Consider the following 13384-nt stretch of genomic DNA (forward strand, 5'->3'; position numbering starts at 1 on the left):
GACAACAAGGTGCAGGGCTGGATGAACACAGCAGGCCAAGCAGCATCTATGATGCTGCTTGGCCTGCTGTGTTCATCCAGCCCTGCACCTTGTTGTCTCGGATTCTCCAGCATCTGCAGTTCCTACTATCTATGCCTTATACTTGAGCTGCTTTAATTGTAACTGAATATCACCTGATTATAATGTTTCACTGTCTAAATTATTTGGCTTTCTCTGTACTTCTTCTAAATCAAATTGCTGTGCTAGTATCAAAATAAAAACAGGTTGTAAGTGGAAGGAACGTGGAAGGTAGTTCAATGACTAGTATTCATGAGTTGCAGAGTTGATTCTTATAATTCTTATGATGGTCACAATGGTGATTCCAACTCACTTTTCTCTGGATGCTTCCAATGGTTCCCAAGAGACACAAACTGGCTGGTTCACTTATAAAAGGTATCTGACTTATCAGGTAAAAGTCAAAGTTTGCAACAACTGCTAAAGAAAAGATGACTTTTTTTCAAGTTACGAATGGGTTAGACTGCAGCAAGTCAGCCCCTCAGCTGGTGGAGATCTAAACACTTTTCTGTATTTGTTCCGATCACCAAACTGTTCAGTGACCTGAGAACTAATCACATGCAGGCAAAAGGCTTGGTGTCAATAATTGGCCACTAGTCCATAGACCAATTAGCTTCTTGTTGCCATCCAGCTGTGTCTGTACACAGAACTCATCAGCTGAAGTTCATCCACCACCACTTCAATTTACTACTTGTTCAGACAGCTGGTTATACAATGCTTGTCATAAGCATCAGGTCACTTGCTTTTCAAAACTTGCAGCAATCCTTTAAAACACTGGTCTTGAAACAAGTTCTTTCTAATTTCAGTCCACAATTTTAAAATGTACAAAAATAAAAAAAATACTGTATTTACTTTGGCCAGTGCACAATTAGAGAGGGGACAATGGAATTCTAATGCATTGAATTGAATTGAATTAGCTTTATTGTCACATACTCAAATGAGTACAACAAAAAGTGTATAAGTCGCCACTTACAGTGTCATCTTTGGTACAAAGGTACCTAGGTACAATTCTTAGTTAAAGAATATATAAGCGAAGAAAAAAGGTTCCATAATAGCTATACGCAGTATGACCATAGGTCAGAAAAAAAAGAACAAAGTTAAAAAGACAGGCATCACCATATCTTTCCAAAGACTGCTACCTTTACCCTATTTCTCAACTGCTAACAGTTACCCTTGTAACCTCTCTGCTTCCTCACCTTACTAAAATCTCATTGTTTACAATCTACTGTAAGTTGTGAGTTAGTAATCAATAAGGAATAGGAATGACAACATGTTTTCATCTTACTGGCAAGGTTCCATCTCTTATTGCCTCAGAAACTTCACTGGTCCAATAGACTGTCGACACTGATATCACCACCTGTCCAGGCCACTGAAGAACCCATTTGTTACGTGGAAGCTATAAATCCACAAAATAAAAGTACATACATGAATTATTTTCTATTGCAAACAAGACAAGTTATTTACATTTGAGGTCCATAGTATACTTTGCAATAAACCAATGTCTAGACCAAGTTCATTTCCTTGGATATATACATCAAATATTTCCTATAATCCAATATTTTGCTACTTAAATCAAAGCCTATGTTTGAATAGTTGGAGCTATTATAATGTCCATGATCTAGTCTGCATTGGGTCATTGTAGATATTGTCACTTATACTCATCTGTTTGTGTTTTATAGAATGATACATTTTGTACAGTTTAGATGAAGGTTATTGTGCCTTGTTGAGCCTGAAATAGTCAATAATCAAACAGTTAGAGAACACTGTTACAATCCCTATTAACACTGACAATATTTTAAAAAGAGATAAGAAATTTACCATCACCAACTCAAAGGATCATGCAAGACGTCACATTTTAAGACTGTTACTGTGTAAACAAACTAAAACTAACATTGACTAAACATTAATAAAAACTAAAAGAACTGCAGATGCTGCGAATCAGGAACACAAAGAAAGTTGCTGGAAAAGCTCAGCAGGTCTGGCAGCATCTGCGAAGGGAAAAACAGACTTACCATTTCGGGTCCAGTGACCCAGTTCTGAGGAAAGGTCACTGGAGCCAAAACGTTAACTCTGCTTTATCCTTCACATAAATTAAACATTACTTGATTGGCAATTAAAAAACTAGGCTACAGAAAAGGTGATCCATATTAAGTTATTGGAACGAAAACAACACAATGACTCATTTATGCATTCTACAGGACTCTTAGCAGAAATGCATTCTGGTAACTAAAACCCCATGCTCCTCTCACTAACAGGATCTCTTCTCTCTGCTTCACTTGGGTGAATCTTTGAGTCCCCTTCAATATAAGGTCCCTCTCTTAATCCTTTGTGCATAACTGAGTGCACATCCCATTGTAAGGCTCCCTCTAGTTTTTAACTCTTCACAATCCATGTTTCTTCAAATAGGGTTCCACCCTCTTTGCTGAGCGGTTAACCCAAAAGCAACTCCCTTTGTGTTGCCTGGCACAGATATCAGCCTTTACTGTACATCTTCCTCCCCCAGATCTCTTGGTTTAACTGTCCATGAGAGATTGTGGGTGAAATTTAAATCCTGCTCTCCACTGTAGAGATTTTAAGGAGGCGTGGAGATCATATAATCAGTTGGGTAGATTACCTGCATCTATCGCAGGCCAGTCTGTGGCATTAAGGCCCATGGACAACCTTCATGCTGCCAATTAAAGCCCTTACACAGACAACTAATGCCCCCTTAAGTGCATCACCCTGTGCCACTGGTATTATCCCAGCAGCAGGTGGGGGCCTGTCATACAGGGAGCATGACAAGCAACACTTATGGGGTCGTTTGGTGGATCCAAGCCTCTTGTTCAAAGGCACTCAGTGCCGAAGTGAGGAACTTGGCATTGAGATAGAAAGGACCTGTAAAGATCTATACCCCTACCCTTGCCCTAACGCTGTTCCCCCACAGCCTTCCACCTGATATAATGAAAGGGGAAAATGACTCAATTGACTACAAATAAAATAATGGCAATGGAGAAAATGAGGCAGCACAGTGGCTGAGTGGTTAGCACTGCTGCCTCATTGCACCAGGGACCCAGGATTGATTCCACCCTTAGGCGACTGTGTGTGGAGTTTGCACATTCTCCCCGTGTCTGCGTGGATTTCCTCCAGGTGCTCTGGTTTCCGTCTACAGTCCAAAGATGTGCAGGTTAGGTGGATTGACCATGCTAAATTGCCCATAGTTTCCAGGGATGTGTAGGATAGGCGAACTAGCCATGGGAGATTGCCCATAGTGTCCAGGAATGGGCAGGCTAGGTGGATAGTCATTAGAAATGCAGGATTACAAGGATAGAGTAGAGGGTGGGCCTCAGTGGGCGGCTCTTCGGAGGGTTGGTGTGGACTCAATGTGCCAAATGGCCTGCTTCCACACTGTAGGGATTCTATGAAAATAATAGGAGTAAAAATAATCAAAAGGCCAGAGACCTGAGGGTTTCTATTCCAATTGTGAGGAGTTGATGAAGAAATTATTTATTCTTTCATGGAATGTTAAATTGCCCAGGCTAGCAGTTTTGTCCCATCCCTATTTGCCCTGAATTAAGTGGCTTGTGATGCATTTCAGGGGCAGTAAAGAATCAGTCACAAGTACAGATGACAGATTTTCAATGACTCAGACAGGTTTTCTCAGCAATCAACAATGGTTTGATGATTGCCATTAGATTAGTTTTTAATCCAAAATTGTAGCAATTAAATTTAAATTTCACCATCTGCCATGGTGGATTTTAAACCCATGAACATGTCCCCCGTGTATTAGCCTAGCCTCTGGGTTACAAGGCCAGTGAGAACACCAGTACACCACCATCTCCCTTTAGGATCTCTAGTGCTGATCTGCCCAAGCTTTCATGATTCAGATATTGTTCCTGTGGCTCAGAAAATTGTCATGAGTGTACATTATTTAGAAAGGGTAAGAGATGAGTCAGAACATTCCAGGTTTCTTGCTCCAAATTACAAGAACCAATTGTTAAAGAAGAGCCATTGAACACTTGGCTCAACGCAAAGTGATCAGAGTAGGAGCATTTATAATGGGCAGGTCATATCGAACAAATCGATTGTAACAAACCAAATGTGGAAAATAATGAAGTCAAATAGAAATGTTAACATACGCTTTCATAAAGTATGATAACAAGAGGGTGAAATGAATTAAATTGTGAAGATAGCTTTGATATACTCATCTTCCCTTGAAATAAAAAGCTAGTGGGTAATCTAATTGAGATGTTTAAGATGATTAAAGCAGTGCAAAAAATAGAGAAAAGCCAGTTCCTGAGGGATACAGAACTAGGGGTCAGGAACTTTAAGGTAAAACCAGGTCAACTGAGGGGTGGTGTCAGGAAACAGCACTTTAAACAAAATGGAAATCTGGAACTCTCTCCCTGGATTGGGCTTCAGTCAAAATTTGCGAAGCCGAAACTGGCTGATTTTTGTTGAAGGAGGATCCTAACAGTATCAGAATCAAACCGGAGAGAGGGAGTTAACATACGTGTTAGTCCTGGCCCAACTGAAGGCAGAACTCCTCAGCATCCTCTGGGCTCTGAGATAAGAGTCTGGCTGGTTCCTGGGAAAACCGAAAGAACTGCGGATGCTGTAAATCAGAAACAAAAACAGAAGTTGCTGGAAAAGGTCAGCAGGCCTGGCGGCATCTGTCTAGAGAAATCAGAGTTAATGTTTCGGGTCAGGTGCCCCTTCTTCAGAATTCAGGTGCTACCAGACCTGCTGAGTTTTTCCAGCAATTTCTGTTTTGGTTACTGTGGGAGTCCAACAGTTTGGGAGAGAGAAGCGGCAAGTTGGAAAGGCAGGGTGAGTGGTAAAGTGGCAGACAGTTAGAAATCATAAGAGTTGGCAAGCCAGAGAGAGGTAGTGAGCTTGGATACCTCAGAGAGGGCAAAGGAGTTGTCTCTGTTTCTGGCTACCAGTGTGGCAATTTCTGTGCCTTCAGAATGGATCTTAACCCACAACTCACACAGCCCACTATCAAACTGTCAAATTAAAAGTAGAATGGATCACAGTGGGAAAAATAGTTAGGGAAGCACTGCCCTCTCCAATTATTCCCTGAGTATTCTCTTTAAGTGGACAGTTCTTTTCAAGCATGTACCCAATCTATTTTGTAAGTTACCCTGGAAATGGTACACAACTCCCTTTCAGACTGTGTGTTCCAGATCAAAACAATTCACTCCTTTGGAGAGAAATCATCATCTCTCCTAGACAATTGTAACCCAAATAAAAGTTGCAGGTCAATATGCTGCATTAGATTATTGATAAGTAAAAATATTAAACTGAATAAATAAATGGTACAAATTCCATAGAAATAACAAAAAGCCAATAGCAAAGCCAAGGCAGTTCTCACATTAACACTATTAAAATCAAAACTGTGCATGATTGTGTACCTTTGCCTTAAATTTTTAAAAAGTGCAAAGAAATGCACTAATTGTGGTTGACAATTAGGTCCTATTACCTGAACATAGTTGGAAATGCCTTCTTTAATAACATGCTTAATGCTGCTAAGCATCATTTCTTCAACTTGCAAAAGCCATTTCTCCACCATACCCTATAATAGAGAAACCACAACAAATCAAATCATTTTTTAAATCTGATTCCAGACACCCTAGAGTGAGCTTATTTTCCAAAAGCAATGAATGTCAGTGTGCACACCAGCATATTATGGAGACAATTCCCATGATTTCCCAACCATTAAACATAATGGGGAGCACCCAAAAATTTTCCAAGACATGTTCTCACCACACATGGGTGGCATCTGCAAGCATAACCTTGTGCAACCAGCCCTGGATTTTCCCCACTTTCATAGTCAATTGGGCCACATTGAACTAAGTGCTATTAAAATTAGCTACCAGGGTCCTTTGGCAGTGGAAGTGTCCTCACCTCTGCACAAGCAAGTCCAAGTTCAAGTCCCACCTGGCTCAGAAACGTATTGGAACATGTTAACAAAAGACCCTTTTTTAAAATTAGCCAAGAGCCTACCTACAATTTGGTCCTTGCAAATGCTGCCAAGTTTTATTGATCTCATAGACATTACATGTAATTAGGGGACAGGCATATTTCAGAAATGGGGGGTTGGTGTAATTCTTCACGTAACTCCAATATCTAAGATGTTTTTCTAACAATAAACAGCGTATAATGGGCTAGCATGTAACTTATTAACTCATTTTGAATCCACCTTTACGGATCCAAGTTATGAACACGATTCCTAAATTATAAGTGCTAAAGGCTGTGCACCTCACTATTTAACATTCAAAGGAATAGGAAAACACAAACTTACTTCTGTAATGCCAGTTCTAAATCAGAGCAATTTTACAACACAACAAAATAATTTCTACTGTTTTCCAGCCAACTTAATTTTTTAAACTCTGTCTTTGTGGAGAATTAGATTGTATTTTCTACATGTTTTTTATTGTATCACAATCTGTTACATTAATACAACCAAAGTTTCCCAAACTGAACTTTCCTAAACATGCTAGAATGGGTGAACACATGACAGAATGAACACAGGAAGGATGTTCCCAATGACTGGGGAGTCCAGAACCAGGGATCACAGTCTAAGGATAAAGGGTCAGCCATTCAAGACTGAGATGAGGAGAAATATCTTCACTGAGAGGGTGGTGAGCCTGTGGAATTCTCCACCACAGAAAGTGGTTGAAGCCAAAACATTGAATGTCTTCAAGGTGAAGTCAGGCATTGTTTTTACAGTTGAAGGGATCATAAGATTTGGGAAGAAAACAGGAACAGGGGACTGAGTTGGATGACCAGCCATGATCATACTGAATGGTGGAACAGGCTTGAAGGGTTGAATGGCCTAGTCCTGCTTCTACCTTCTGTTTTTCTTTAAAATCTATTTTTCTCTGTTTTGATAGTTTCAAACTTTGATATCTTTAGCCCATTTCCAGTTATCACCCACACCACCCCTTGAAATGAAAATCTATCATTCAGGTCACTTTCTGCCAAGTCAGGTCAGCGGAACCAAGAATTTTCCCAAATGCACTCTTGCCTCAGCAGAAATCTTTTTGAAAAATTTAAAATTAAAGGAAGACAGAATAATTAAATTATTGTTTTAAAAGGATGATTGAGAAACTACAATCGTCAGGCTTCCATTCTATAAGGGTGAAAACCTTTCTCTATATCAGATAGGGATTTTAAAGAGGAGTCTGAGACCCATGTTCAAAAGCATAAATTGATCTTTATTCAAGCTCTTTACCACACGTGGGAGAGAGGCCAGAGATGGCTCCGCATCTGTCTTTCACATGGAGCCCAGTTGCCCTCTTAAATACAGCTCAGGTCAGAGGTAAGTGACACTTCCTTCCCCAATAAAGAATAGGGTATTTACACATACCACAATGGTTATATGCATAATTGACATCCACGCTTGCCACATCCCCTCTGACCTACACATCCAATCCTGTGAATACACGATCAATGATGGACAACTTTATGATCCACCTTAGGTCCTCCCATCATCTCGTGATGTTTGCCAGGATCCCATGACCTGTCATTGGGCTCTTATGATTACCACATTCCAACACTAATTGTTATGTCCCTTCCTAGATACTTGCCATCCACATCATACACTTGCTTATTACTAATGACTTTTCAAATTCGGTCATGAATTCATATTGCTGATCTTAGTTCAGAAAATTTTTAAAAAGTTCATTTCTACCAATTGTTATAATATTACTAATATCAGCTCTAATATAAAGTTACTTATAAAGTTATATGTAGTTAAACCTAATACTATGATTCTGTGACAAAGCTAACAATTTCAGGAGCAGCTTCCCTCTTATCCAACTTACAAAGCAGCAGTTGTCTATTCTCTCAGCCGTGGTGACCCTGTTTCAAATTGTTTCTACCCTCCTCCCCAGTTATGTTATTTGTCTCTTGGTACTCTTACGAGGTTAGCTGTTTATACCTTTTTGTTATTCTAATCTTGCTGATGGAGAAAAAGTTTCTTCAAGGGCGTTTATCAAAAATGCATCCAAGGCTAACTGCCTTCAGAAATATAATTCCCCAATATCTAATAAATTTAAACTTCTATTCTCGTATGAATATGTGTCTACTCTAATATGTAATTATAATTATTTAAAAATCGTCATCTCAGCTAGATCAAGCTTTTCCTTTCTATTTCATATAAAAATCAAAAAGCTCAAATCAGATGGTTTTCATCTGAGCTGCATTATCAGAATCTTACTGTTTGCATACCTTACTAAGACTCAGAGGCATTTTGTTGTGTGTCTGTGAAGGCCATGATTTGAACTGTATGAAATGCTATATTAGTTAAAATTTCCTTCGATTGTCTGTGTCAGTTAAAAAGAAAACTCCTAATAGTCATTTTGTCATATTTCGCCCTGAGCAACTACAACAGTCTATAATTTGGGTTCTTCTATAATCACTGAAAGAGCAATGAGACATGGGAAGCAACAATGTACCTTTGCTTTAGCTGGGTTGATCAGTTTAACAATTGGAACAATTTCATTTTCGGAACTGATCATCCCTGTGATTTGAAGCTGATCAGTGAACTGAAGTTTCGCGATCCCTTCAAAGCACTTCTTCAGGTGTGGCTGAACCCGAAGCGGGTCTTTGGTTTCTGAGAGAATCTCAAGCAGTTCATCATTGGACAAGAAAAAGAATCTGGAGTGAAAAGCAACAGCAGGACAAAGACATCAAGCAAATGAACTCAACCTGACAACGTTAGACTTTAATACACAATGCAGAGTGAGGAGGAAGGATTCGTGGGAGTGAGGATATGGAGCAGGGTTGTATCAGCACAACTACGGCAGTGGGAACCTATCAATGGAAGGAAAAGGAAGACATCTTAGCAAGTCTAGTGAGGACGAAGGCATCATCAAACCAAGTGCAGTGGAATCAGAGAAAAGGGGGGAGGAAATGTTTTTAGAGGAAACAATTGGCAAGAGATAGAATCATGGACAATTATACTTGTATTACAGTAAAGTGAGGTGCTTCCTGGTCTATCCCAGGTCTCAGGAATCCCTGCAGCTGAACATCTTTGTGTCCCTCAGACCTGGAGGTTGGGTGATTGGTGCTCCAAAGCTCCCAGTGGATATTGCTCTGATATCCAAATTACCCCCAGACCCATGATTTAGGAGGGGCTCCACGGTGATGGGTAATGGAGCACGTGAATCCCTGAGTGGTGTACTTTTGCCAGGAGAACAGGGTCCTTGTATTTTTCTTGGGCTCTGAACCACTGGGAGGCCAGATCTGTACCTACTTCAGAATATAGCTATCTTTATTTGCAGTAGTTCTGAACTTTTAAATGTGATAAAGTAAACAGGATACCCCATGCTGCACTGCTGCTTGGTTGGTTGTGAATTAACTGTACCGAAGTCTACAATGCTCTCTTCAAGTGGGTGAGGGGGCAAATCAATGGTAGATGCAGTATAATTTGGATAAATGTGAAGTTATTCACTTCGGAAGCAAAAACAAGAAGGCATATTACTACCTGAATGACTGTAAATTGGGAGAGGGGAGTGTGCAGCAGGACCTGGGTGTCCTTGTGCACCAGTCGCTGAACGTAAGCATGCAGGTGCAGCAGGCGGTAAAGAAGGCAAATGGTATGTTGGCCTTCATGGTGAGAGGTTTCGAGTACAGGAGAAGGCACATGTTGTTGCAGTTAAACAGGGCTTTGGTGAGGCCACACCTAGAATACTGTGCACAGTTTTGGTCTCCTTTTCTGAGGAAGGATGCTCTTGCTCTCGAGGGAGTGCAGCGAAGGTTTAACAGGTGATTCCGGGGATGGCGGGTCTGATGTACGAGGAGAAATTGACAAGGTTGGGATTGTTTTCGCTGGAGTTCAGATGATTGAGGGGTTATCTCATAGAGACTTATAAAATTCTAACAGGACTCAACAGGGTAGGTGCTGGGAGGATGTACCTGATGGTGGGTGTGCCCAGAATCAGGGGTCACAGTATGAGGATTTAGGACCATTTAGGACAGAGATGAGGAGACATTTCTTCACCCAAAGAGTGGAGAGCCTGTGGAATTCATTACCACAGGAAGTAGTTGATGCCAAAACATTGAATATATTCAAGGGGCAACTAGATATAGTACTTGGGGCGAATGGGATCAAAGGTTATGGGGAGAAAGCAGGACTAGGGTATTGAGTTGGACAATCAGCTGTAATCGTGATGAATGGTGGAGCAGGCTCGAAGGGCCAAATGGCTTCCTCCTGCTTCTATCTTCTATGTTTCTATGTTTCTTCTATGCCAGTGAATTTGGTCAAAAATCATACGACACCAGGTTATTGTCCAACAGGTTTATTTGAAAACACAAGCTTTCGAAGCTCTGCTCTTTCCTCAGGCGTATTGTGGAAGAGGAGGTATACCGATACAGAACTTTTAAGCAGAAAGGTAACAACCCTAAAAAATGGCTCACTGACTGCATCCTGTTGAATCTTTAATCAGTCAGAAAGGAGACACAGGTTTTTATTGATTGAAGTGCAAATCCCAGAATTTCTTTCAAGTTTGGGGTGGCACGGTGGCTCAGTAGTTAACACTGCTGCCTCATAGCGCCAGGGACCCAGGTTCAATTCCACCCTTGGGCAACTGTCTGTGTGGAGTTTGCACATTCTCCCCGTGTCTGTGTGGGTTTCCTCCGGGTGCTCCGGTTTCCTCCCACAGTCCAAAGATGTGCAGGCTAGGTGGATTGGCCATGCTAAATTGTCCATAGTGTGTTCAGGGAGATGTAGATTAAGTGGGTTACAGGGGGATGGGTCTGCGTGGGGTGCTCTGAGGGTCGGTGTGGACTTGTTGGGCCGAAGGGCCTGTTCCCACACAGTAGGGATTCTATGATTATTGCCCCAAGATAAAGGCTTCATCAGTATATACAAGAGACGACATCTCAGGTCAGACAATGCATTTTAGGTGTGAGGCCTTGTTTATGATCTGTCTGTGTTTTAAGTCAGGCTGGTTTTATTTTTTTGAGCAAAATTGAATGTATCCGCAAATACACAAACACCTTAGATGAAATAATTCACTCCATACATATGTGTGCGCATGAGTGTGTGTGTATATGTGTATGTGTGCGCTTGAGTGTGAGTGTGAGCGTGTGCGAGTGTGCGAGTGTGCGAGAGAGCGTGTGTGTGTGTGTGTGTGTGTGTGTGAGTGAGAGTATATAGTGTGGTGGTGTCACCTGTGGCACAGGTGACACGACATGAACACAACAGCATGGTTGAAGTCGTCCTGATGGGTACAGAACTTGGCTATCAGCGTCTGCTCGGCCATTTTGCATTATTGTGTATCTCAAAGTCCGCCTTGGAGGACGCTTTCCCAAAGATTGTACTCACGGTGAGGAATCACTGAAACAACCAGATAGCGATATCAACAAGTTTCATCCCATCATCAGATTCACTATGGACTACACTTCAGAATCAGTCTTTCTTGGACATGCGCATCTCCATCAAGGACGGACACCTCAGTACCTTACTCTAACGTGAGCCCACAGATAACCTCATGATGTTGCACTTCTCTAGTTTCCACCCTAAACATATTAAACAAAACCATTCCCTACGGACAAACCCTGCGCAGACACAGGATCTGCTCAGATGAGGAGGAATGTGACGGACACCTGAAGATGCTGAAGAACACCCTCATAGGAACAGGATACGATGCTCAACTCATCGATCACTAGTTCTAAGGTGCCACAGCGAAAAACTACAAAGACCTCCTCAGAAGACAGGCACAGGATACAACCGATAGGGTACCCTTTGTCATCCAGCTCTTCCTCAGAGAGGAGAAACTATGCTATGTTCTTCGCAGCCTTCAACATGTCATCAATGATGATGAACATCTCACCAAGATCTTCCCCGTGCCTCCACTTCTCGCCTTCAAACAACTACCAAACCTTAAACAGACCGGGGGAAACGCTTCTGAAGGATCTCAATGCTATGAATGTAGACATTGTCATGGTTGGGCCCAAATTGGGAAGGCCTGAATGTGGACTGTAGTCCATTGGGGATGATCTGGTTCCGTAGGCAGGTACTAAGAAAAGTGATGTGGCTGTAGTACCTGGTTTGCTTCAGGACATGGTCGAGCAGTTTCAAGGCCGAAGAGATTACGAGAGAGTTGCAGTGGGAGAGAGATCCATTTCTGATGAAGGGTCTAGGCCCGAAACGTCAGCCTTCCTGCTCCTATGATGCTGCTTGGCCCGCTGTGTTCATCCAGCTCTACACCTTGTTATCTCAGATTTTCCAGCATCTGCAGCTCCTACTATCTCTGATACAATTTTAACCCCACTGCGAAGCCTCTTCTAAGGATGCCTTCCCTGAAGAAGTTACCCTCCTCCCTCCGGACAAACCTCAGGGGATCTCTCTCCCACTGCAACTCTCTCATAATCTCTTCGGCCTTGAAACTGCTCAACCACGTCCTGAAGCAAACCAGGTACTACAGCCACATCACCTTTCTTAGTACCTGCCTACAGAACCAGATCATCCCCAATGGACTACAGTCCACATTCAGGCCTTCCCAATTTGGCCCCAACCGTGACAATGTCTACATTCAAAGCATTGAGATCCTTCAGAAGCGTTTCTCCCAGCATTTCTGATGAAGGGTCTAGGCCTGAAACGTCAGACTTCATGCTCCTATGATGCTGCTTGGCCCGCTGTGTTCATCCAGCTTTACACCTTGTTACCCCTTAAACAGACCATTGTTCGCAGCAAACTACCTAGCCTTCAGGACAACATTGACCACAACACTATACAACTCTGCCATGGCAATCTCTGCAAGACATGTCAGATCATCGACATGGACGCTACCACCTCACGTGCGAACACCAAACCACGTGAATGGCAGATACTCATGTGACTCAGCCAATGTTGTCTCATACGCTGCAGGCAAGGACGTCCCGGGGCATGGTACATTGGTGAGACAATGCAGACGCTACAACAAAGGATGAATGGAAACTGAGCAACAATCACGAGACAGGAATGCTCCCTCTCAGTCGGGGAACACTTCAGCAGTCAAGGGCATTCAGCCTCCAATCTTCGGGTAAGCATCCACCAAGGCATACATCAAGATACACAGCAACACAGAATAACCGAGCAGAGGCTGATAGTCAAGTTCCATATCCACGAGGATTGCCTCAACCATGATCTTGGGTTCACGTATTGCGACAGGTGACCCCAACGCACTACACACTCTCACACACACACTCACACACATGCACACTCACACTCACAGACCCTGTCTCACTAAACACACTTACACACACACACTCGCACACATTCTCTGTATCTCACACACACACACACGCTCTGTATCTCACACACACACACACACACGCTCTGTATCTCACACACACACAC

General features: G+C 42.2%; 1 protein-coding gene across 1 annotated transcript in view; it reads right to left on the bottom strand.

The window, feature by feature from the left end:
- LOC109935637 (dynein axonemal heavy chain 3) overlaps nucleotides 1-13384 on the bottom strand; it is a 214009-nt gene that overhangs the window by 157559 nt on the left and 43066 nt on the right. The window contains exons 16-18 of the mRNA XM_048609665.1: nucleotides 8496-8697; nucleotides 5516-5608; nucleotides 1340-1450 (exon numbers count right to left, since the gene is read on the bottom strand). Coding sequence (XP_048465622.1) covers nucleotides 1340-1450; nucleotides 5516-5608; nucleotides 8496-8697 — 406 coding nt within the window. The remainder of the gene's footprint in view (nucleotides 1-1339; nucleotides 1451-5515; nucleotides 5609-8495; nucleotides 8698-13384) is intronic.

The sequence above is a fragment of the Rhincodon typus genome, chromosome 21 (assembly GCF_021869965.1).
Source record: "Rhincodon typus isolate 14 chromosome 21, sRhiTyp1.1, whole genome shotgun sequence".
In the NCBI taxonomy this organism is placed as follows: domain Eukaryota; kingdom Metazoa; phylum Chordata; class Chondrichthyes; order Orectolobiformes; family Rhincodontidae; genus Rhincodon; species Rhincodon typus.